At 34.4% G+C, this 27524-nt stretch overlaps 1 protein-coding gene across 1 annotated transcript; it reads left to right on the top strand.

Annotated features, from left to right (window-relative positions):
- Nucleotides 1-367: 367 nt before the first annotated feature.
- Nucleotides 368-27523, top strand: stard14 (START domain containing 14). The gene is made up of 6 exons (XM_062044303.1): nt 368-764; nt 11632-11779; nt 11864-11967; nt 12038-12155; nt 12221-12273; nt 27023-27523. The coding sequence occupies exons 1-6, from the start codon at nt 597-599 to the stop codon at nt 27209-27211; spliced, it is 780 nt and encodes a 259-aa protein (XP_061900287.1). The 5' UTR covers nt 368-596; the 3' UTR covers nt 27212-27523.
- The last annotated feature ends 1 nt before the right edge of the window (nt 27524 follows it).

Raw genomic sequence — 27524 nt, 5'->3', positions numbered from 1 at the left:
GGGAGGATTCTGTTGTTTTAGTTAGTTAGTTATGGTTAAGCGCAAGGTTTTAAAAAAACGTATTTACAATATTACTATAGTTATCATTTTATTTTTATCATTTACTTAAAAAAACAAACTAGTCTGTTGAACTTAAATGTCGCAAAATTCCCTACAAATAAAGAGGCATTGCTTTTAGAAACAAAACAAAAAAATCCGTGGTACAACTGATACTAGTGATTGTTTCCTTAATACAAAATTTAAGAAATATACTAATTATAATAACGAGCCAGGTTTTTGAACAGTTCTTTAAAAAGAACGGCTCCTCAAAGAGCTATAAATCCCCATCCCTCCTTTGGACGACATGTAGTATTTTGTCCCCTCCCCTATCCCGTAGCTGCACCTAACTTCCCGAAGTACCGTGACGTCACACGCAGGTGAGCAGAAAAAATGGCTCAGGAATTCGGCAAAAATGCTGCTCGACTTGATTGGGGCGATCACTCCGGCTTAAATCAGCGCCACAACGTCCTGCGGCTTCTAGTCTCACCCGGCCCCGCACCTGAGCACACAACACCCACGAAGAAGTGTTTTTTTGTCTCTCGGGGAGGATTGACGCCATGTCCTTCTCCAGCATCTTACCTGACGAGGCTGCCTTCGAGGACTTCAAGAGGCAGTGCCTGTCCACGGACACCTGGCAGCTCAGGTACAACAGCCACGACAGCCAAGTGTGGTCGGAGGCCACGGACAAGGGGAACCCGGTCGCAGCCAAAGTACACAAACTCAAGGTAAGTCCACTTTGGTCAGCTTTCTGGTCTGACGTCATCAATCACTGTGGGGACTATTCAATTGGAGTTTGATCCTAACTAATATGATACTCAACATAAATATTAGTATTAAATATATGCATGCATATATTGACATTTTACATGTCATTATATATTTTTATGATTTTTTATTTGACAAATGTGATGATTTATTGACAAAAAATGCTGCTTTGCATTGAAGTTGGAGCCTAACTAGTATGATACTCAACCTAAATATTAGTATTAAATATATACATGCATATATTGACATTTTACATTTTGTTAAAGATTAAAGATACCAATGATTGTCACACACACTAGATGTACTGAAATGTGTCCTCTGCATTTGACCCATCCCCTTGGGGAGCAGTGGGCAGCAGCGGCGCCGCGCCCGGGAATCATTTTGGTGACTTAACCCCCAACTCCAACCCGTGTTGTATACTTTTATTATTTTTTATTTTTACAAATTTGATGATTTTTTGACAAAAAATGCTAAATTGCATTGGAGTTTGATCCTAACTAGTATTATACGCAACCTAAATATTAGTATTAAATATATGCATGCATATATTGACATTTTACATGTCATTATATATTTTTATAATTTTTTATTTGACAAATTTGATGATTTATTGACAAAAAATGCTGCTTTGCATTGGCGTTTGAGCCTAACTAGTATTATACTCAACCTAAATATTAGTATTAAATATATACATGCATATATTGACATTTTACTTGTCATTATATATTTTTTTATGATTTTTTTATTTGACAAATTTGATGATTTATTGACAAAAATGCTGCTTTGCATTGGAGTTTGATCCTAACTAATATGATACTCAACCTAAATATTAGTATTAAATATATGCATGCATATATTGACATTTTACATGTCATTATATATTTTTAGTTTTTTTTTTATTTGACAAATTTGATGATTTATTGACAAAAAATGCTGCTTTGCATTGGCGTTTGATCCTAACTAGTATTATACGCAACCTAAATATTAGTATTAAATATATGCATGCATATATTGACATTTTACATGTCATTATATATTTTTATAATTTTTTATTTGACAAATTTGATGATTTATTGACAAAAAATGCTGCTTTCCATTGGCGTTTGAGCCTAACTAGTATTATACTCAACCTAAATATTAGTATTAAATATATACATGCATATATTGACATTTTACATGTCATTATATATTTTTATGATTTTTTTATTTGACAAATTTGATGACTTATTGACAAAAATGCTGCTTTGCATTGGCGTTTGATCCTAACTAATATGATACTCAACCTAAATATTGGAATTAAATATATACATGCATATATTGACATTTTACATGTCATTATATATGTTTATGATTTTTTATTTGACAAATTTGATGATTTATTGACAAAAAAATGCTGCTTTGCATTGGAGTTTGATCCTAACTAGTATTATACTCAACCTAAATATTAGTATTAAATATATACATGCATATATTGACATTTTACATGTCATTATATATTTTTTTATGATTTTTTTATTTGACAAATTTGATGATTTATTGACAAAAATGCTGCTTTGCATTGGAGTTTGATCCTAACTAATATGATACTCAACTTATATATTAGTATTAAATATATACATGCATATATTGACATTTTACATGTCATTATATATTTTTATGATTTTTTATTTGACAAATTTGATGATTTATTGACAAAAAAATGCTGCTTTGCATTTGAGTTTGATCCTAACTAGTATTATACTCAACCTAAATATTAGTATTAAATATATACATGCATATATTGACATTTTACATGTCATTATATATTTTTATGATTTTTTATTTGACAAATGTGATGATTTATTGACAAAAAATGCTGCTTTGCATTGGAGTTTGAGCCTAACTAGTATTATACTCAACCTAAATATTAGTATTAAATATATACATGCATATATTGACATTTTACATTTTGTTATATACTTTTATTATTTTTTATTTTTACAAATTTGATGATTTATTGACAAAAAAATGCTGAATTGCATTGGAGTTTGATCCTAACTAGTATTATACGCAACCTAAATATTAGTATTAAATATATGCATGCATATATTGACATTTTACATGTCATTATATATTTTTATAATTTTTTATTTGACAAATTTGATTTATTGACAAAAAATGCTGCTTTGCATTGGCGTTTGAGCCTAACTAGTATTATACTCAACCTAAATATTAGTATTAAATATATACATGCATATATTGACATTTTACATGTCATTAAATATTTTTATGATTTTTTATTTGACAAATTTGATGATTTATTGACAAAAAATGCTGCTTTGCATTGGAGTTTGATCCTAACCAATATGATACTCAACCTAAATATTAGCATTAAATACATACATGCATATATTGACATTTTACATGTCATTATATATTTGTATGATTTTTTATTTTTACAAATTTGATGATTTATTGACAAAAAATGCTAAATTGCATTGGAGTTTGATCCTAACTAGTATTATACGCAACCTAAATATTAGTATTAAATATATGCATGCATATATTGACATTTTACATGTCATTATATATTTTTATGATTTTTTATTTGGCAAATGTGATGATTTATTGACAAAAAATGCTGCTTTGCATTGGAGTTTGATCCTAACTAGTATTATACTCAGCCTAAATATTAGTATTAAATATATACATGCATATATTGACATTTTACTTGTCATTATATATTTTTTTATGATTTTTTTATTTGACAAATTTGATGATTTATTGACAAAAATGCTGCTTTGCATTGGAGTTTGATCCTAACTAATATGATACTCAACCTAAATATTAGTATTAAATATATACATGCATATATTGACATTTTACATGTCATAATATATTTTTATGATTTTTTATTTGACAAATTTGATGATTTATTGACAAAAAATGCTGCTTTGCATTGGAGTTTGATCCTAACTAGTATTATACTCAGCCTAAATATTAGTATTAAATATATACATGCATATAATTGACATTTTACTTGTCATTATATATTTTTATGATTTTTTATTTGGCAAATTTGATGATTTATTGACAAAAAAATGCTGCTTTGCATTGGAGTTTGATCCTAACTAGTATTATACTCAACCTAAATATTAGTATTAAATATATACATGCATATATTGACATTTTACATGTTATTATATGTTTTTTTATGATTTTTTTATTTGACAAATTTGATGATTTATTGACAAAAATGCTGCTTTGCATTGGAGTTTGATCCTAACTAATATGATACTCAACCTAAATATTAGTATTAAATATATACATGCATATATTGACATTTTACATGTCATAATATATTTTTATGATTTTTTATTTGACAAATTTGATGATTTATTGACAAAAAATGCTGCTTTGCATTGGAGTTTGATCCTAACTAGTATTATACTCAGCCTAAATATTAGTATTAAATATATACATGCATATATTGACATTTTACATTTCATTATATATTTTTATTATTTTTTATTTTTACAAATTTGATAATTTATTGACAAAAATGCTGCTTTGCATTGGCGTTTGATCCTAACTAATATGATACTCAACCTAAATATTAGTATTAAATATATGCGTGCATATATTGACATTTTACATTTCATTATATATTTTTATGATTTTTTATTTGACAAATTTGATGATTTATTGACAAAAAATGCTGCTTTGAGAGCCCCATAACCAACTAAAACAAGTCATATAAATCACATTTGTAAAGTGCGGGTTTAAATGTAAGAAAGCACCTGTGTGAAAAATTAACATGGAATAAAAATGACATTTGGGATGAAATTAGATTTTTTTGTTCTGTTTTGTTAAATGGGCAGAATTATTAAGTAACAGTACTATTAGAAAGATTATTTATTATGAACAAATACAATAATATATATATATATATATTATATATATATATATATATATATATATATATATATATATATATATCCTCCTGAGAATCGGTGTCCTTTACAGTAGAAATGTCTATTATAACAGGACTATATTTATTATGAAAATATTTATTGTATAATAAAATACAAATATATTTATTATATCCTCATGATAGCCAGTATCCTTTGCAGTAGACATGTTTCTTTAATAACCTGGCTATATTAAGAAAATACTTCTGCCCGAATGCAGCTGAGATAGGCTCCAGCACCCCCCGCCACCCCAAAAGGGACAAGCGGTAGAAAATGGATGGATGGATTTATGGTATAAATGGGAGAAGAAAAAAATCCTATCCTCCTGAGAGTCAGTGTCCTTTACAGTAGACATGTCCTTTTATAACAGGGCTGTTTTTGTTATGAAAATATTTATTGAATAATGATAAAGTATTATATCCTGCTGATAGCCAGTAGACATGTTTCTTTCATAACAAGACTATATTTATTATGAAAATATTTATTGTATCAATAAAAAAATACATGTATTATATCCTCCTGATATCCTTTACAGTAGACATGTGTCTTTCATAACAGGGCTATATTTATTATGAACAATAGTTACTATATAAATAAACATATTGAATATATCCTCATGCAAGCCAGCATTCTTTACAGTTGACATTTTTCATAACAGGGCTGTATTATGTTTTTGTTTCAAACTCTAAAAAAGACATAGTATATGTTCAAAATGTGTATTCATTCTATGTATTATTTCTTCATGATAAATATAATTTTTTTAAAGACTAGACAGTCCTTTTCAAACAGTGGTGCGATGCCGAGACCCCGAAAAACAGTGCCCGACAAAACGTGCCTAATGTAGCCATTATTCTGACTTTATTTTGGCTTAAAAAAGTTTAATTAGGATTTAATTGTATTCATTTTTCAGGCAAATTGATGCACTTTAAAGATTTTCTGTTACGAACTAAAGAAAAATGTAGTTATTTTTTGTTGCAAGTTAATCTATTCTTATTTTTTTGTTTTTATTCAATGTTATATGTTTTTATTATTTTTATGTTTTATTGTTTTGTTTTTAATGTATGTTTTATTGTTTTTTTTTGTTTTTAATGTATTATATTCTGTTTTTATATGTTTAAATGGATCTTAAGGTCTGCAATAAAGATTGATGATGTTAATAAAGATACAATGTTATGCAGAGGCGTACGTATAACAATTTTATAGACAATTGATACTATTTATAGTCCTTGGAAAAAATGGGGTGGATACCTAATGTTTTCTTCTTCCTTTGTTTTATGGTAATGTAATTAGTATGTTTGGAACATGAACACAGTCACAACATACAACATATTTTCACTTTCTCATGTCAAACAAAAAAGAGTAGGAAGAAACTGAGCTTATTTTTTGACCTAACTTTATTAATCACACATACAGAGCTAAGAAAGCCAAGCTAGGTAATAGGGGGAAAACATAGTCAACTGCAATGTCAGTCACGTATTTTTGCAAAGTAACTAGTGAAGTAACGATGACTGCAGGCCAAAGTGGCACAAATCAGATTTTTTTCCATCAGACTGTTTACACTGCAAGTAAAATGTGATCTTTATCAGACTGCAATATAAATGCACGCCGGCCCCAACAAGGCTCCAACGTTCCTTACGTGCGCAGTTCGATAAAGTGAAAATAAAAGAAAAATGACAGGATTCCGTAAATGAACAGGGAAGTCGCTACTATTGCTACTACAAAATAAAATAAGTCGCCAAACCTTAAAAATGAGTGAGTTTTTTTACATTGAAATAAATTAGTTTTATTATTAATATAATTAGTTATATTATTATTATAATATATATATATATATATATATATATATATATATATATATATATATATATATATATATATATATATATATATATATATATATATATATATATACACACACAAATTATATATATTCATTATATATATATATATACACACACACAAATTATATATATTCATTATATATATATATACACAAATTATATATATTAATTATATATATATATATATATACACAAATTATATATATTAATTATATATATATACATATATATTTTTTCCTGAGGGAACTCTCTTGAAGGAATCAAAGTACTATATATATATATATATATATGTATGTATATATATATATATATATATATATATATATATATATATATATATATATATATATATATATATATATATATATATATATATATATATATATATATATATATATATATATATATTTTTTTTTTAATTTATTTTTTCCTAAGGGAACTCTCCTGAAGGAATCAATAAAGTACTATATATATATATATATATATATATATATGTATGTATGTATGTATGTATGTATGTATGTATGTATGTATGTATGTATGTATGTATGTATGTATGTATGTATATGTATAAATTAGTTTTATAAATAAAAGTAATTTATTTGATTGTAAAAAAAAAAAAAAAAGCTAATTTTTAAGGTGTGGCGACTCGTTTTATTTTGTAGTAGTAATAGTAGTGACTTCCTTGTTAATTTACGGAATCCTGTCATATATATATATATATATATATATATATATATATATATATATATATATATATATATATATATATATATATATATATATATATATATATATATATATTTATTTTTTATTTTATTTTTTCCTAAGGGAACTCTCCTGAAGGAATCAATAAAGTACTATATATATATATATATATATATATATATATATATATATGTATGTATGTATGTATGTATGTATGTATGTATGTATGTATGTATGTATGTATATGTATAAATTAGTTTTATAAATAAAAGTAATTTATTTGATTGTAAAAAAAAAAAAAAAAGCAAATTTTTAAGGTGTGGCGACTCGTTTTATTTTGTAGTAGTAATAGTAGTGACTTCCTTGTTAATTTACGGAATCCTGTCATATATATATATATATATATATATATATATATATATATATATATATATATATATATATATATATATATATATATATATATATATATATATATTTGTTATAATTTTTGTTTTGTTTTGTGTGTGTGTAATATTTTCGAATGGTTCTAATATTTTTATGTCCGATAAGTAGAGTAGACACGGACATCAGTTTGGATCTGCGTTAGCTTTATTTTTCAACTCCCTTACGTAAACAACTCACACAATGTATGGAGCATATAAGCAAATAAACCACAGCGTCAATTCCGGTCCTTTAACAATCGCTATTTCTTCAGAATCAAAATATATATCCATAAATTACATATTGTTTATTATTTACACACTATTGACGAGACAATAAAATAGACTTTGCTCACAGAAACCGGACGTAGTGATGAAATATCCACTTCCGCTGGCAGGCCGCGTATTTCCCCGTGCACACTTACATTTTACATTCAGCTCGCCCGAAGCTGAATGTAAAAGTCACATACGGGTCACGTTGTGTTTAGACTGAAGTCACATTTGAAAAGATGAGATTTCAAGCCTAATGTGGCCCAAATGCAAAACAAAACCCGATCTGTGTCAATTGAGGGCAAAACAATCAGATTTGCTGTGCAGTGTACACAAGTAATGCAAATGTTCAGATTTGAATGTAAGAGTACACTTGTGAAAGTAATCTATTACCCATAAGTAGTAATTAAGGGTGTAACGGTACACAAAAATTTCGGTTCGGTACGTACCTCGGTTTAGAGGTCACGGATCGGTTCATTTTCGGTACAGTAAGAAAACAATAAAATATACATTTTCTGCTTATTTTATTTACCAAATTTGTAAACAATGGCTTTATCCTTTTAACATTGCTTTAAAATAGCTGTGTGTGTGATGGATGTGAGTCACCACTAGGCTGATCGGTGCAACAGCAGGCAGTCATGACTGCTAAGCATAACAATAACATACATATACACACAGGGTCCATTGCCAGGGTTAATGCGACATACATAAAATAAAAACTAAATAAGATGAGGCTCAGAATTGGTTTCTTAACAAAACCTTTCTACATATAAAGTGCAACATTTCCACATCTAAAGTGCAACATTAAACTGCTTCAAGTTGTTGCTCAGATTAAAGGCCTACTGAAATGATTTTTTTTTTTTTTAAAACGGGGATAGCACATCTATTCTATGTGTCATACTTGATCATTTCGCGATATTGCCATATTTTTGCTGAAAGGATTTAGTAGAGAACAACGCCGATAAAGATCGCAACTTTTGGTATCTGACAAAAAAAAAGCCTTTCCCCTACGGGAAGTAGCGTGACGTAGTCAGTTGAACATTTCCGCAAAGTTCCCTGTTGTTTACAGTCATGGCGGCCAGAAGTGAGAGCGATTCGGACCGAGAAAGCGACGATTTCCCCATTAATTTGAGCGAGGATGAAAGATTTGTGGATGAGGAAAGTGCAAGTGAAGGACTAGTGGGGAGTTGAAGCTATTCAGATAGGGAAGATGCTGTGAGAGGCGGGTGGGACCTGATATTCAACTGGGAATGACTACAACAGTAAACAAACACAAGACATATATATACTCTATTAGCCACAACACAACCAGGCTTATATTTAATATGCCACAAATTAATCCGGCATAAAAACACCTAGGTGTTTGTTATGCTAGCTCCTAGCTCCCGTCCATATAACCCGCCAATACAATTCAAACACCTGCACAACACACACAATCACTCAGCCCAAAGGACCGTTCACCTAACCCAAGGTTCATAAAGCTTATATATTTAACCAAAGTTACGTACGTGACACGCACGTACGGGCAAGCGATCAAATGTTTGGAAGCGCAGCTGCATACTCACGGTACCGCTTCTGCGTCTGTGTATCCAAATCAAAGTAATCCTGGTAAGAGTCTGTGTTGTCCCAGTTCTCTACAGGCGTCTGTGTATCGAAGTCAAAGTCCTCCTGGGAAGAGTCTCTGTTGTCCGAGTTCTTCGATCTTGACTGCATCTTTCGGGAATGTAAACAATGAAACACCGGCTGTGTTGTGTTGCTGACTTCCCTCGCAAAGTACTCCGCTTCGCACCGACAACTTTCTTCTTTGCTTGCTCAGCTTCTTTCTCCATAATGCAATGAACAAATTGCAACAGATTCACCAACACAGATGTCCAGAATACTGTGGAATAATGAGATGAAAACAGAGCTATTTTGTATTGGCCTCAATGGGGGAGCCATACCTCTGTTCTACTGGCTACGTCACGCGCATACGTCATCATCCAAAAGAGTTTTCAACCGGAAGTTTAGCGGGAAATTTAAAATTGCACTTTATAAGTTAACCCGGCCGTATTGGCATGTGTTGCAATGTTTTTTTGCCAGAAAAATTCAGGTTATCCACATTGTCTGCAGAAAGAGCAGACCGGCTTGCAGTTAAAATGTCTCCAGCTGTGGAAAATACCCTTTCGCTGGGCACGGAGGTAGTAGGTATGGCGAGGTAGTGCCTGGCTAACTTGGCAGTAAGAGGATATATGGGCTCATTGTTCTTCCACCATAGAAGTGGGTCAAAATCTAGTTTTTAATGCAATATGGTCTTAAATCTGCTGTTATAAAAACATTTCTTATTGCTTTAGCCCTGCCTGACTCTCCGAGGAGAGGCTGCTTGAATGCGGTGGGAGCTGTGTTGTTGAAGCGATGTTATCCATTGTTGTATCGCACCGCGAAGCCGGAATGTTCCCAAACGGGAGATCTTAACGAGGCAGGGGGGGTCTTCCAGCTCTGGCTTTTTGCATGTTGTAGTAGCCCGGTCGTTGCTAGCATGCCGTACAGGGTTTCCCACACATTTATTTATTTGTGGCGGCCCGCCACGAAAGAATTACGTCCGCCACAAATTAAAAAAAAATTTAAAATTTAAAATTAAAAAAAAAAAAAAATGTTTTTGTTTTGTTTTGTCCTCTCAAGCTTCTCAGGCAAATCATATAGTTGATGTAGATGCCCATATCGGCTGTTCGGGTTTACTTTACAAAAGAGAAGTGTAGGATACTTCTCTTGTTGCCTTATTTGTATTTGACTTTATTAAATGTATTTATATTAGAAACACAACATGTGTATATAACAAAGGGTGCAAAGTCTGCAGGCAGTAGGAAACACATGGTAAGTGTAGGGAGTAAAACTGATGGCAGTCTAAAGTTCAAGATTTTTGGAGCTCTTTGTTCAGTGGATCAGATGTTTGATGAAGCTCTGTGTCTATCTACCACCACTACTGTTTTCTGTTTATTTGTTACTGACTGTGGCAGGACACCTCTGCCTCTGTTTCACTTTATGTTGCTGGTAAATAATATGGTTGTAGTAGTAGGCTAAAGTTAAATTATTTAGTATGCACTAATTAAAGGGGCAGAGCTTTGAGACATTTTAGCTTTTATATTTTATAAGATATATTTTTTGTAAGAACCACAATTAATACATATATTTCAGTGAATAACTTATTGTTCAAATCTGTATATAAATATGTGCATAAAGTGTTGTAATTATATTGTAAAATGGGTGGATGGACGTTTAAAACAAAACTGTTATTATTAATTAGTAAGTATACATTTTTTGAGCCTTTTTAGAGAAAATCAAATCATTGTAGTAAATTATACAAATTACTCGATGATGTCATGGTGACCACGCCCATAGCCACGCCCCCACTGCCACAGGTATCTTGGCAGTTTATGGGAAACACTGCCGTGTGTTGTGCCTTGTTTACACAACGTGCAGTGCGCTACTTAATATGTCCGCGTGGAAACTCGTTCGGTGCACCTCTGTTCCGAACCCCCCCGTACCGAAACGGTTCAATACAAATACACGTACCGTTACACCCTTAGTAGTAATAAATAATAATTTCCTGCAACAAAAAGTCCAGAAACCAATGCTGATAAGGTGCTCCCCTTTCTTTAGTGTAAAATGAACATCAAGGATGTCTCGGCCGCCACCATGTATGACGTCCTGCATGACAGCAAGTACCGGAAGCAGTGGGACCCCAACGTGATGGAGAGTTACGACGTGGCCCGCCTCTCCGCCTGCGCCGACTTGGGCTACTACTCATGTGAGACACATTCGTACGAAGGGAGGACTCCTCCATCCCATATCCAGTGTTTGTGGTCACAACAACGCTCTAAACACTCCCCAGGGTCTTGTCCGCGGCCGATCAAGAACCGGGACGTGGTCACGCTGCGCTCGTGGCTCGTGGCCGACGACGAGTACATCATCATCAACTTCTCCGTCAAACATCCAGTACGTCCACTCAGAGGACCCACTCTTCTTTTAAAGTCTTATTTTGAATTCTGACACAATGCCATTCCAGAAGTTTCCTCCTACCAGTGACCTGGTTCGAGCCATTTCCATCCTCACAGGCTACTACATAAAGCCCACGGGGCCAAACAGCTGCACTTTCACCTACCTCTCGCAAGCCGACCCCAAAGGTAAAGTAGGTCGCCGCCGTGCTATTATTACTCTGAAGGTTTACACCTGACACCTTGTTCCTCAGGTTCTCTTCCAAAGTGGGTGGTCAACAAAGCCTCGCAAGTTCTGGCACCAAAGGTGAGTCGCCGTGAAAAAAAAAAAAAGCTAACCGTGACTAGATTCCGGATTGTTTATGTTGCGCCCAAGAAGCCGGAGGGTTCGTGCGTGTCCAAAGGACAATGGTTGCCATAGAAACCCCTTTTTTTTTAAGGTTTGCTGACAAAGGAGCTGTTGAAGGCTGGCAGAACTCGTTCCCCCAGTTTCCACACTGGCTGCAGTATGAAAACGTTTGTCACGGTGTGACCGGGAGCCGCCTTATAGACAATACACTACTTAGGTATTCTTTTTCTGGGGCGCGTCCAGAGCACGCCTAGAAACGACAACTCCAAATTGTCAGATTCTCTAAAGCTGCCAACATCCGTGTAAAAATAACCTTCTGTTTCGTAAAAGTCAACGCCCAACAGTTGGACAGAGAACACTGTCCACTCTTGCAAAGTCTCAAATCCAATCATTTGACGACTGGGAAAGGTCCTAAAAATATATCAGCGTGTTAATAATGTGTGTTCCAACTAGGGCTGGGCGATATGGCCTTTTATTAATATCTCCATGTTTTTCGGCCATGTCACGATACACGATATATATCTCCATATTCTGCCTTAGCCTTAAATGAACACTTGATGCATATAATCACAGCAGTATGATGATTCTATGTGTCTACATTAAAACATTCTCCTTCATATTGCATTAATATATGCTCATTTTAAACTTTCATGCTGAGAGGGAAATCACAACTAAGTGTATTTATTAAACAGTAACTAATGCTAGGTTCACTTTGACGGCGCTTTAAAGCGGCATGCAAAGCGGCGTTATAGCGTAACAAAGCCTGATTAAAGCGTGAGGGTCCTAATGGATCGTGGGAAACCTTGTAGTGAAGCGGGACATGCGGCAAGTTCGCCAAAAATTTTTAAACTGTTTAAAAAAATTCTGGCGCTCTGTCAAGAATGGAATAAAGCGCAGAGAGCGTATGAAAGCATGAAAAAGCGTGACAAAGCTCAGCAAAACTTGACTAAAAGCGTAGGAAAGCTTAACAGATCTTGGTTCAAAGTGCGGACCCCAGTCTACAACTACAAATAGGAAGTGACTGTGATATTGACTAGTGACATTGAAACTTTTATGTAAAACCAACACAGGATTACAAATCCATTCTCTTTTGCATCATTGCCTTTTTTATACGATGATCATTGTTTCTGTACTTCTGTTAGAGTTTGCTGTTTGATGTTGCAGTTTGACATTACTGTCTATAATTTTTCTGTATGAAAATGTTACTAATAAAGAGAATATGTTACGTTTTATAAAAGAAATGCCTTTTATTATTTTCAACTAGCATAAGAAATGAAAGATAGATATTTATTAAGATGACAAAAATAAAAGAAATGAAGATATAAAACATAACATAACGAAAAAAAAGAGAAAGTGAAAAAATAAATGAATATAAAAAATGTGTGGATAATTGCCTTTTATTATTTTCAACTAGCATAAGAAATGAAAGATAGATATTTATTAAGATGACAAAAATAAAAGAAATGAAGATAAAAAACATAATATAACGGAAAAAAAAGAGAAATTGAAAAAATAAATGAATATAAAAAATGTGTGGATAATTGCCTTTTATTATTTTCAACTAGCATAAGAAATGAAAGATAGATATTTATTAAGATGACAAAAATAAAAGAAATGAAGATACAAAACATAATATAACGGAAAAAAAAGAGAAATTGAAAAAATAAATGAATATAAAAAATGTGTGGATAATTGCCTTTTATTATTTTCAACTAGCATAAGAAATGAAAGATAGATATTTATTAAGATGACAAAAATAAAAGAAATGAAGATACAAAACATAATATAACGAAAAAAAGAGAGAAATTGAAAAAATAAATGAATATAAAAAATGTGTGGATAATTGCCTTTTATTATTTTCAACTAGCATAAGAAATGAAAGATAGATATTTATTAAGATGACAAAAATAAAAGAAATGAAAATACCAAACATAATATAACGAAAAAAAGAGAGAAATTTAAAAAATAAATTAATATAAAAAATGTGTGGATAATTGCCTTTTATTATTTTCAACTAGCATAAGAAATGAAACATAGATATTTATTAAGATGACAAAAATAAAAGAAATGAAGATATAAAACATAATATAACGGGGAAAAAAAGAGAAATTGAAAAAATAAATGAATATAAAAAATGTGTGGATAATTGCCTTTTATTATTTTCAACTAGCATAAGAAATGAAACATAGATATTTATTAAGATGACAAAAATAAAAGAAATGAAGATACAAAACATAATATAACGAAAAAAAGAGAGAAATTGAAAAAATAAATTAATATAAAAAATGTGTGGATAATTGCCTTTTATTATTTTCAACTAGCATAAGAAATGAAACATAGATATTTATTAAGATGACAAAAATAAAAGAAATGAAGATATAAAACATAATATAACGGGGGAAAAAAGAGAAATTGAAAAAATAAATGAATATAAAAAATGTGTGGATAATTGCCTTTTATTATTTTCAACTAGCATAAGAAATGAAAGATGGATATTTATTAAGATGACAAAAATAAAAGAAATGAAGATATAAAACATAATATAACGGAAAAAAAGAGAAATTGAAAAAATAAATGAATATAAAAAAATGTGTGGTAAACAGTATACTGAGTTTTTCACATTTTTTTCTTATTTTTGTTGACAGAGCTTGATAATCGTGTCAGAGCCTGATTTAAAGCGTCAGGATCGCATCAAAGCGTAATACAGTTCAATAAAGCGTAATAAAACGTATCAAAGCGTGATTTAAAGCGTATAAAAGCGGGATCAAAGCATGAGGAACGGTAACAAAGCGGCAACTAATTCGTATCGGAGCGTATCAAAGCATAACATTACTTCAGAGATCGGGATATTCGTGGAAAAATTGACAAAAATGACGGCGCTTTGCTCGCCGCTTTAAAGCGCGGCAAGCGCCGTTGGTGTGAACCAGGCATAAGCAGTGGCACAAACATTCATGTCATTTCCAAAACAGAAAGTGCAAGATTGTCAGAGACATTTTAAAAGAAGCTATTAGTGCACTTTTGTGCATGATGTCACTAAGATGACATATCAAAACAACACTAAATTAAAGTGCACTTTTTGTACAGAACGCCACTACAATAGTTTAAAACAAATAAAGTGCACTTTTGTGCATGATGTCACACAAGATATTTCAATAACTGTCAAATAAAAATGAGCTGCATAATAGGAAATCAAATAGTGTATGTCCTTCGCTATGTGGTAGGTTCCTGCGGACGTTATCTCCTTCTGTTGTTGACTATTTGTTTCATACGGTGTTGATATGGAAATGGTTGCCGAACGGAGATGTTGACATGCGGAGTTTCAAGCACTCTTCATTCTCTAGCGGGTGACTTTTCAAATGATGCTACAAATTAGCAGTGGTGCTACTTTTTGTAGCAACGCCTTTGCCGCATTCTTGACATATTACGGTTGTCTGTTCAACATCTTCCCGCTTGAAGCCAAACCACCGGCAGACGATGGACCCCCTGCTGTTTTTCATGGGAATTAATTAGAGATGTCCGATAAATGCTTTAAAATGTAATATTGGAAATTAATGGTATCTTTTTTTTTATTATCGGTAAAGTTTTTTTTGTTGTTTTAAAAAAAAAAATTAAATCAACATAAAAAACACAAGATACACTTACAATTAGTGCACCAACCCAAAAAACCTCCCTCCCCCATTCACACTCATTCACACAAAAGGGTTGTTTCTTTCTGTTATTAATATTCAGGTTCCTACATTATATATCAATATATATCAATACAGTCTGTAAGGGATACAGTCCGTAAGCACACATGATTGTGCGTGCTGCTGGTCCACTAATAGTACTAACCTTTAACAGTTAATTGTACTCATTTTCATTAATTACTAGTTTCTATGTAACTGTTTTTATATTATTTTACTTTCTTTTTTATTCAAGAAAATGTTTTACATTTTTTTTATCTTATTGTATTAATTATTTATTATTTTTTTAATTTAAGGACCTTATCTTCACCATACCTGGTTGTCCAAATTAGGCATAATAACGTGGTAATTCCACAACTGTATACATCGGTATCGGTAATTAAGAGTTGGACAATATCGGAATATCGAATATCGGCAAAAAAGCTATTATCGGAAATCCCTATCCAAAACGGAAACAAAAGCCATGCGCGGTCCAGTCAGAATTGATGTCACACAGGCAGCGAGGGTGTGGCACGCAGAGAGAAGCTTCTGGTGCTTTTAGTTCAGTCCAACTTGTTTCTTCCCAATGTGAAGGAATTCACTGGCTGCACTGCTTCTCTAATAAAGGGGCAGAGTGGTGTATAAAGAGTGTATGGCCGACTAAACAGGCGCCATGTTTGCTACCGAGGACGTGTGCGGCTGTGCAAGTGCTGTTGTGTTGACGTTAGTTCTTCTGATGAAATAAACCAAAATAATGTACAAAGCCCCAAAAGCAGTGAAGTTGGCACGTTGTGTAAATGGTAAATAAAAAGAGAATACAATGATTTGCAAATCCTTTTCAACTTATATTCAGTTGAATAGACTGCAAAGACAAGATACTTCATGTTCACACTGAGAAACGTATTTTTCTTTGCAAATAATCATTAACTTAGAATTTAATGGCAGCAACACATTGCAAAAAAGTTGTCACAGGTGCATTTTTACCACTGTGTTACATGGCCTTTCCTTTTAACAACACTCTGTAAACATTTAAACTGAGGAGACACATTTTTGAAGTGGAATTCATTCCCATTCTTGCTTGATGTACAGCTTAAGTTGTTCAACAGTCCAGGGGTCTCCGTTGTGCTATTTTAGGCTTCATAATGCACCACACATTTTCAATGGGAGACAGGTCTGGACTACAGGCAGGCCAGTCTAGTACCCGCACTCTTTTACTATGAAGCCACGTTGATGTAACATGTGGCTTGGCATTGTCTTGCTGAAATAAGCAGGGGCGTCCATGGTAACGTTGCATGGATGGCAACATGTGTTGCTCCAAAACCTGTATGTACCTTTCAGCATTAATGGTGCCTTCACAGATGTGTAAGTTACCCATGCCTTGGGCACTAATACACCCCCATACCATCACACATGCTGGCTTTTACACTTTGCGCCTAGAACAATCCGGATGGTTCTTTACCTCTTTGTTCCGGAGGACACGACGTCCACAGTTTCCAAAAACAATTTCAAATGTGGACTCGACAGACCACAGAACACTTTTACACTTTGCATCAGTCCATCTTAGATGAGCTCAGGCCCAGCGAAGCGTTTCTGGGTGTTGTTGATAAATGGCTTTGGCTTTGCATAGTAGTTTTAACTTGCACTTACAGATGTAGCGACCAACTGTAGTTACTGACAGTGGTTTTCTGAAGTGTTCCTGAGCCCATGTGGTGATATCCTTTACACACTGATGTCGCTTTTTGATGCAGTACCGCCTGAGGGATTGAAGGTCACAGGCTTAGCTGCTTACGTACAGTGATTACGCCATAATCTATGAACCTTTTGATGATATTATGTAGCGTAGATGGTGAAATCCCTTAATTCTTTGCAATAGCTGGTTGATAAATGTTCTTAAACAATTTGCTCAGGCATTTGTTGACAAAGTGGTGACCCTCGCCTCATCCTTGTTTGTGAATGACTGAGCATTTCATGGAAGCTGCCTTTATACCCAATCATGGCACCCACCTGTTCCCAATTAGCCTGTTCACCTGTGGGATGTTCCAAATAAGTGTTTGATGAGCGTTCCTCAACTTTCTCGCCACTTGTGCCAGCTTTTTTTAAAACATGTTGCAGGCATCAAATTCCAAATGAGCTAATATTTGCAAAAAATAACAAAATATACAAGCGAGAACATGAAATATCTTGTCTTTGCAGTCTATTCAATTGAATATAAGTTGAAAAGGATTTTCAAATCATTGTGTTCTGTTTTTATTTACCATTTACACAACATGACAACTTTACTGCTTTTGTAATATATAGTTTTAAACATATTCCAACTCATTTTACTGACATACTATTCATGTTATAACTTTTACTGCAAAATAATATTGGTCGTCCCTAATACGAAGCGTTAAGTGTGAGGGATTATAAAGACCTCAAACTAATTCTTGGCTTCTGATTTTCCTTTGAGTTGTATTTCTGCAGTATTGATGCAAAAAGGGTCTTTTAAAAAGCCCTGAATGTGACTTTTTGAAACCTGCAGAGACCATGCGTCACAACTGTGGGTTACCATGGCGACGCCACTTGACATTTGATAAAGTGAGCCAAAAGTAAGACACCCATGCTAGCATTAGCTTACCCTATTAGCTGCGGTATTCTGAGCGCATCTAGAGTTAAAATCATATTCATCGTTTTAGCGGTTGAGCCTAAAAGAGCGGCCAATACTGGGGGGCGTGTCTTCCCTCTCTGAGCTTTTTATGATCATTTACATGCAGAAAGTTAACTAATAATCAGTTGTGTCCAAACTGCCGCCCACCAGCGTGCTTTCAACTTAACTTTCAACATCTGACAGCAATTGCCACCATCTTGTGGACAATATGAGTAATTTGGGTTAATGACCGTGACTTGTGCTTTGAAGTGTACACAGCACAGCATTTCTATACATGGCCCAATCCAAAAACACTTCCCCGCTTCTGGTGCAAATATACTTAACACACATGGTCACACATCACACATTTTGTGGATATTTAAACAAAAAAAAAAAGTCCAAACACAACACATAATTAGAAATGACATTCATTTAAATCCCATGCAATGCATGATGGGAAAGAATGCAAAACCAACTATCCACACTTATCCATGTTCGGCGCATTTTAGCTGCTTAAAATTTCTAATTGATTACAAAACGTAAAATTGTTATTCATGTATCCACTATATTATAATATGTATACTTAAATAGGCTATGTGTGTGTAGATAGTTACATTACATGCAGTCAGCTTTTTTTTAGCCCCCAAGTCAAAACGTTTCGACACCCCAGGGTAAGTGTGTAACGGTACGCAGTGTTTCCCATAAACTGCCAAGATACCTGTGGCGGTGGGGGCGTGGCTATGGGCGTGGTCACCATGACATTGAGTAATTTGCATAATTTACTACAATGATATGATTTTCTCTAAAAAGGCTCAAAAAATGTATACTTACTAATTAATAACAGTTTTGTTTTAAACGTCCATCCAGCCATCCATTTTACAATATAATTACAACACTTTATGTACATATTTATATACAGATTTGAACAATAAGTTATTCACTGAAATATATTTATTAATTGTGGTTCTTACAAAAAATATGTCTTATAAAATATAAAAGCTAAAATGTATCTTAAAGCTCTGCCCCTTTAACTAGTGCATACTAAATAATTTAACTTTAGCTTACTACTACAACCATATTATTTACCAGCAACATAAAGTGAAACAGAGGCAGAGGTGTCCTGCCACAGTCAGTAACAAATAAACAGAAAACAGTAGTGGTCAAATACAAATAAGGCAACAAGAGAAGTATCCTACACTTCTCTTTTGTAAAGTAAATCTGAACAGCCTATATGGGCATCTACATCAACTACCGGTATATGATTTGCCTGAGAAGCTGGACAGGACAAAAAATTAAAAATAAAAATATATATTTTTTATTTTTTTATTTGTGGCGGACGTAATTCTTTCGTGGCAGGCCGCCACAAATAAATGAATGTGTGGGAAACACTGGGTACGTGTATTTGTATTGAACCGTTTCGGTACGGGGTTTCGGTTCGGTTCGGAGGTGTACCGAACGAGTTTCCACACAAACATATTAAGTAGCCGCCTCCGCTTCTTTCTGCCTCTGTCTCTGTCAGTCCTCTACACAGCACCCAGCATTGTCCCACCCACACAACCATCTGATTGGTTAAAAACAGAGCAGTAACAGCCAATCAGCAGTGGGTATTCAGAGCGCATGTAGTCAGTGGACTAGCAGGTAAGCATCAGGTAGCGGACTCTCCCCAAATTATAATAAACACCTCCCAGTCAACTTAGCAACATCACTATGAGCCCGTTGACCTTCTACAAATATAAAAGGCAGCTCAGCTCGCTCGCAGTCCTGGCTTGAGGTGAAGGCTAATTCGCTTTTAGCGTAACGTTAACTCATTTTGCGGTGTGTGTGTTACGGACAGCAAAGCCCTGTCTGTCTGTTATTTCACTGTACCTTTTTCTGTGTTGATTGAGCTGTGTTGAAGCAGCAAAAAAGGACATTATGTTAAATGAAGAGTTTCTGTCTCTGATAGTTGATATAATAATGTAAGTGCATCATTAAGCCTACATGAACTCCATGGTGTTCAGGGATGAATAGGCTCTCCTTTTGCTATTGTACCATTTTTTCAGCTATAGTTACATTAATCATTAATAATGCAGCAGCCTAGTTTTGAATGGCAGGGTCCCTGCTATCACATGTTGATAAAAATATAACATTTACATAATAAATCAACTACAGGCTTCTCAAATGCTGTAATAAATTAAGCATGATGAGTTAACTTGAAACTGTTAAATGTTGCACTTTATATGTAGAAGAAAAGTTTTGTCATTTTATTTAATCTGAGCAACAACTTGAGGCAGTTTAATGTTGATTAACGTGGGCAGAATTATTATAGTGTTCCCAATGTTAAAAGGATAAAGACATTGTTTACAAATTTGGTAAATAAATAACCAAAAAATGTATATTTTGTTGTTTTCTTACTATACCGAAAATGAACCGAACCGTGACCTCTAAACCGAGGTACGTACCGAACCGAAATTTTTGTGTACCGTTACACCCCTACCCCTGGGTAGTGTTCTCCTTCCCCCCCAGTGTGTTCTGCCACGAAAGTATTATGCACCAGAATGAATTCATAGGAGCGCGATTGTAAGCGCGGAGTGTGAAAAGCAGGGGCCCTCAGTCTCCTGTTGGAGAAAATGCTTCCAGATTCAGAGAACACAGGAGACGTTCTTCTCCATGGTTAGCATTTCTCCTTCCAACGGATGCATTGAGTGCACCACCAAGCAGGAAGTCGCCAAACACACTCTCCAGCATTCTTTCCCTTCTGTGGACATCCGTGTCACTTTTGACTTGCCAAACCAACTCGTCTACTTTAGCAAAGTACTTTATTGGACTACACTCTGTTAACTAGGGGTGTCAAGAAAAAATCTATTTTTGAACGAGTCGCCATTCTTATGTGTAACGATTCTTAATCGATTAAAAAAAAAAAAGTCTAAAAAAAATGTTTTCTAAAATCTGTCCTATTTAGCCACTTAGGTAAATGTTTGGGTAGAATTGTATTAAAGCCAATTTCCTATGAAGTAGGGCTGGCGATATATGGAATATACTCGATATATCTCAGGTTTGTCTCTGTGCGATATAGAAAATGACTATATGGTGATATTGGAGTATACGTTCTCACGCAGTTGCTTTTAGCTGCGGGCATTACACTACAGGCTCTTCTCACTCCTTCTTGTCTCTCCTTCGCACAGAGACATAAAACAAGCACACCTTTTTACATACGTCACTTACTGTCACGGAGTGGTGCGAGTGGTAATACGAGAGAAAGAAGGTGCAAATCTGGTAACAAATGAAGGAAGAATTATTTCCCAAGAAAAACAGCAGGGGGTCCATCGTCTGGCGGTGGTTTGGCTTCAAGCGGAAAGATGTTGAACAGACACCCGTAATATGTCAAGTATGCGGCAAAAAGTAGCATTACTGCTAATGGGTAGCATCATTTGAAAAGTCACCCGCTAGAGAATGAAGAGTGCTTGAAACTCCGCATGTTAACATCTCCGTTTAGTAGGCCTTTAATGTAGACACATAGTATCATCATACTGCTGTGATTATATGCATCAAGTGTTCATTCAAGGCTAAGGCAAAATATGGAGATATATATCGTGTATCGCGACATGGCCTGAAAATATCGAGATATTAATAAAAGGCCATATCGCCCAGCCCTACTATGAAGTAACATACATATCGCGTTTTTCGGAGTATAAGTCGCACCGGCCGAAAATGCATAATAAAGAAGGAAAAAAACATATATAAGTCGCACTGGAGTATACGTCGCATTTTTGGGGGAAATGTATTTGATAAAACCCAACACCAAGAATAGACATTTGAAAGGCAATTTAAAATAAATAAAGAATAGTGAACAACAGGCTGAATAAATGTACGTTATATGAGGCATAAATAACCAACTGAGAACGTGCCTGGTATGTTAACGTAACATATTATGGTAAGAGTCATTCAAATAACTATAACATATAGAACATGCTATACGTTTACCAAACAATCTTTCACTCCTAAACACTAAATCCCATGAAATCTTATACGTCTAGTCTCTTACGTGAATGAGCTAAATAATATTATTTGATATTTTACGGTAATGTGTTGTTAATTTCACACAAGTCGCTCCTGAGTATAAGTCGCACCCGTAAAACTGCGACTTATAGCCCGAAAAATACGGTAAGTGGCACCCGTGTAAAAACAAAAAAGATCAGTTAGAATAATACATCATGTTGGATATAGAGAACATACAAACCCTTTATTTATTGTATCAAAAATACTGAAATTCCACGACATAGTGAGTTTGCAAACATCTAAAATGATGCACAAAACAAACGATAACCTGCTGCCCAAGAATATACAACAATTCTTCCCAACAAAAGATAAATATAACCTCAGAGACAAATGTAATTTAAAACATTTGTACGCACGTACAACACTTAAAACCTTTAGCATATCAGTATGTGGAATGAAATGATGGACTGGATTAAGTAAACCATGTACTAATATGATCTGATTCAAGGAACTCTTCAAATTAAAGTGTTTACAAAGTACAAAGAAGAAGAACCCTGATAAACATTCTGAATGTTTAGTTTTTTTAGTTTAGTTTATTAAGGATCCCCATTAGTCTACACCGCAGTGGAGACTATTCTTCCTGGGGTCCAGGCAAAAACATCACACAATCACAAAACAAAAGATTAAAATGCAGTACAACATGATCAAATAATAAAATGTTGTAATACAAAAATAGCAACAACAAAGAACCAAAAAAATTATAATAACTTTGAGTTTACATAATATTGTTCATAACAAAGATAAAAAGAGCAATATAAAAATTAAAAAAAATAAAAATAGTATTGATAATCGTGTTGATCTCACCATATCAATCATTCAATCAATGTTTGCTTATATAGCCCTAAATCACGAGTGTCTCAAAGGGCTGCACAAGCCACAACGACATCCTCGGCTCGGATCCCGCATCAAACACAACTTACTTCACTATTTATTATTATACGTATTGAATGTATTATTATATGTACTGTGTGAATGCTCCAAACATTCACACATATGCTTTTCTACACCAAAATTCATCTATTTATTATTCAACGTCAACTTCTTCTTCTTCAGATTTTGGCGCGCTCTACCTTCCACATTTTTCACCCGATTCAAAGCGTTCCGACTTCAAACTGTTCAGCCTATTCGACAATTGCAGACTTTCCCTTGACAAAGTCCAAAAATTCCCAGAATTCCAGGTTTTCCGGGACATTATTTTACCATTCAAAATGAATTGGCCATTTTTCCAACTTCCACCATTCCCACATTTTTCACCCGATTCAAACCATTCCACCTTCAACACATTCCACCATCCTGGACATTCAAACTATCATTTCCAAGTTAAAAAAAATTCCAGGATTTTCCAGAATTCCTGGTTTTCAAAAGCCCTACTTCCACCTGGCGACTACTCCTTCCACGTTTTTCAACGCATTTCAACCGTTTTGTCGTCAAAACATTCCTCTTAGTCAGGACAAAAAACAAAAGTTGTTTTTTGAACTGGAAACATTTCCAGGAATTCCGTAATACCATTTCTTACTTTAACATTTCTCAACCGATTTGAAAAATTCCAACACCAACCATTTCAACTCATTCAGAACATTCAAGTCTTAACATTTTCCCAAATTTCCATGAAATTCCCATTGAAATGAATGGGACATTTTTCAAAGTTCCACAATTCCCACATTTTTCACCCAATTCAAAGCGTTCCAACTTCAAACTGTTCAGCCTATTCGACAATTGCGGGCTTTCCCTTGACATATTCCAAAAATTCCCAGATTTCCCAGAATTCCAGGTTTTCCGGGACATTTTTACCATTCAAAATGAATTGGCCATTTTTCAAACTTCCACCAGTTCCACATTTTTCCACCAATTCACCTTCAACATATTCCACTCATCCTGGACATTTAAATGATATGTTTTCCAAGTTACATTTTTTTCCAGGAAATCCCAGAATTCCCTTTTTTTCAAACCCTTTTTCACCCTTTTTTCTAGCAACTACTCCTTCCACATTTTTCAACCCACTTAAACCGTTCTACAGTCAAAACATTCCATTTAATCGGGACAAAAAAACTAAGTTATTTTTTTAAATCGAAAAAATTCCAGGAATTGCGTAATACCATTTCTCAATTCAACATGTTACTACTTCAACATTTCTCGACCGATTTGAAAAATTCCAACACCAACAATTTCAACTCATTCAGACCATTCAAGTTTTTTTGTTTTTTTTACCATTTTCAAAAACATTCCCGCTTTTCCCGAAATTCCCAAATTTTGGGGAAATTCGTATTGAAATAAATGGGACATTCTTCAAACTGTCACATTTTTCAGCTGATTCAAACTGTTCCAACTTCAAAATATTTAGCCTGTTTGGGAATTGTGTGCTCTACTTCAACAATTCTAAAAAAATCCAGGATTTCAATTCAACTTCAGCATTCACACGCACTTCCTTCAGGAACTGCCTCATCCAGTTATGGGCCCGCTGCATTGCAAGCAGCCCATATTATTATTATTATTGCTCATACTTCTAACTTTATTGTTTTGTTTCCCGCCGCCGGCCGCGCAAGTCCGGGATGCTTAAAAATGTCCAAAACACACCCAGCAAAGTCGCACTGGAAGTCGGCAAAAGTCCCAAACATTTTTAAAAATCACACCACTCTTAACTGTTTGCATGCTAACGTTAGCATGCTAAAATTCACATGCTAACTTTTTAAACTATTTTTTTACACTTTTTGCTCCAATTTCCCAGCCATACACCTTAGTGTCATATAACTTGGTATGTGACACATGCTAACTATTAGCGTGCTAACCTTTTTTTTGCTACTGTTTGGCCCAGTTATATAAATTGTTTACCCGCATTTTTTCTCTTACCGCCACTAGGAAACAACCGTTTACCCTACAGTCACTTAACCTGGTATGTGACACTTATTAACGTTAGCATGCTAAAATTCACGTGCTAACTTTTTAAACTATTTTTTTTACACATTTTGCTCTAATTTCCGCAGCCATACACCTTAGTATTATATAACTTGGTATGTGACACAAGCTAACTATTATCATGCTTGCTAGCATGCTAACTTTAGCGTGCTAACTTTTTTTTGCTACCGTTTGGCTTAGCGTTATATAACTGGGTGCGTGACACTTCTTAACTGTTAGCATGCAAACGATAGCATGCTAACTTAGCCTTGCTAACTTTTTCATCTATTTTTATACTTTTTTTTCCTATTTCCGCAGCCAAACTTGGTATGTGACACAAGCTAAACATTATCTTGTTCACGTTAGCTTGCTAGCATGCTAACTTTTTTTTTGCTACTTTTGCTACCATTTGGCTCAGCGTTATATAACTTGGTGTGTGACACTTCTTAACTGTTAGCACGCACACAATTGCATGCTAGCAAGCTAACTTAGCCTTGCTAACTTTTTCATCTATTTTTATACTTTTTTTTCCTATTTCCGCAGCCAAACTTGGTATGTGACACAAGCTAAACATTATCTTGTTCACGTTAGCTTGCTAGCATGCTAACTTTTTTTTGCTACTTTTGCTACCATTTGGCTCAGCGTTATATAACTTGGTATGTGACACTTCTTAACTGTTAGCACGCAAACAATAGCATGCTAGCAAGCTAACTTAGCCTTGCTAACCTTTTCATCTATTTTTACACTTTTTTTCCTATTTCCGCAGCCAAACTTGGTATGTGACACAAGCTAAACATTATCTTGTTCACGTTCGCTTGCTAGCATGCTAACTTTTTTTTGCTACTTTTGCTACCATTTGGCTCAGCGTTATATAACTTGGTATGTGACACTTCGTAACTGTTAGCACGCAAACGATAGCATGCTAGCAAGCTAACTTTTTCATCTATTTTTACACTTTTTTCCCTATTTCCACAGCCGTACATCTTTGAGTCGTCTAACTTGGTATACGAGACATGCTGACTGTTATCATGCTATCGTTAGCCCACGTGCTAAGTGTTAGCATTTTTACGTAAACATGCTACTGTTTTTGGCTAGCTCTGTGGCTCGTTTTGTACAGTTGCACCTAAAACTCACAGATTCAGACTCTCTGCACCATCTTAAAACTACGGCGACCCCCGGCCAGAGGTCCAGGGCACAGATAGCCGGCCCATCAATTTTCTTGTTATTACAAAAGTGTTAGCAACTGCTAGGTAAAGGAAAAGGGGTAGGATTCAATAAGCGCTGCTTCTTCCTACTCCTTTTTGAACATGTTGAACAGAGAAAGTGGAAATTGAGATGTATCATGTTGTATGCATGAATGTTCCAAAAAGACTCAGTTAATAAAAAAGTTTTGAATGGAGAATTGTTCCCCCCCCAAGAATGGAATGGAAGGGTGTGGTGGCCAAAGCTTCACAGCCCCCCAACTAACCACCGCCTCTCCCTGTTTTAGGTGCTGAAGTGCGTGCACAAGGCGGGTCAGAAATACCCCGAGTGGAAGCAGCAGAACTCCCCAGACCAGAAGCCCTGGTTGTACCCGGAGCAGAACACCCTGCCCTTGATGGACCCCGCAGAACTGTCCATCCAGAGAGCCGACTCGCTGGAGAACGTGGACGAGAGTTCCAAGGAGGAGGAAAACTAGGTTACGGAAAAAAAAGGATGTAGGCCAACTCTCAGGAATATTCTTGCAGGTTTACAGCTCAATGAAGGGATGGAAAAGAGCAGATTTTAGTGGTCTTAGCTTGTTTTATTACTTATGGGGTTAAAGGAGAGCATTGTTGCAGCACTACATTTATTCTTCCTTCAGACCTCTCGTCTCAACCTGAAGAAGAGTTTACACCGTGTGGTGTTTTTTTTTTTTTACTGCTTGAAGAACATGAGATGCTGTTTGAAATGATATTGGACTTTAATTCTCATATGCAATACTGGAAAAGTAAATTCTATTTATTCCGGTC

Source organism: Entelurus aequoreus, linkage group LG04, assembly GCF_033978785.1.
Source record: "Entelurus aequoreus isolate RoL-2023_Sb linkage group LG04, RoL_Eaeq_v1.1, whole genome shotgun sequence".
Taxonomy (NCBI): Eukaryota; Metazoa; Chordata; class Actinopteri; order Syngnathiformes; family Syngnathidae; genus Entelurus; species Entelurus aequoreus.
Note: the sequence above shows the minus strand (reverse complement) of the source record. Positions and strands in the feature narration are given on the sequence as shown.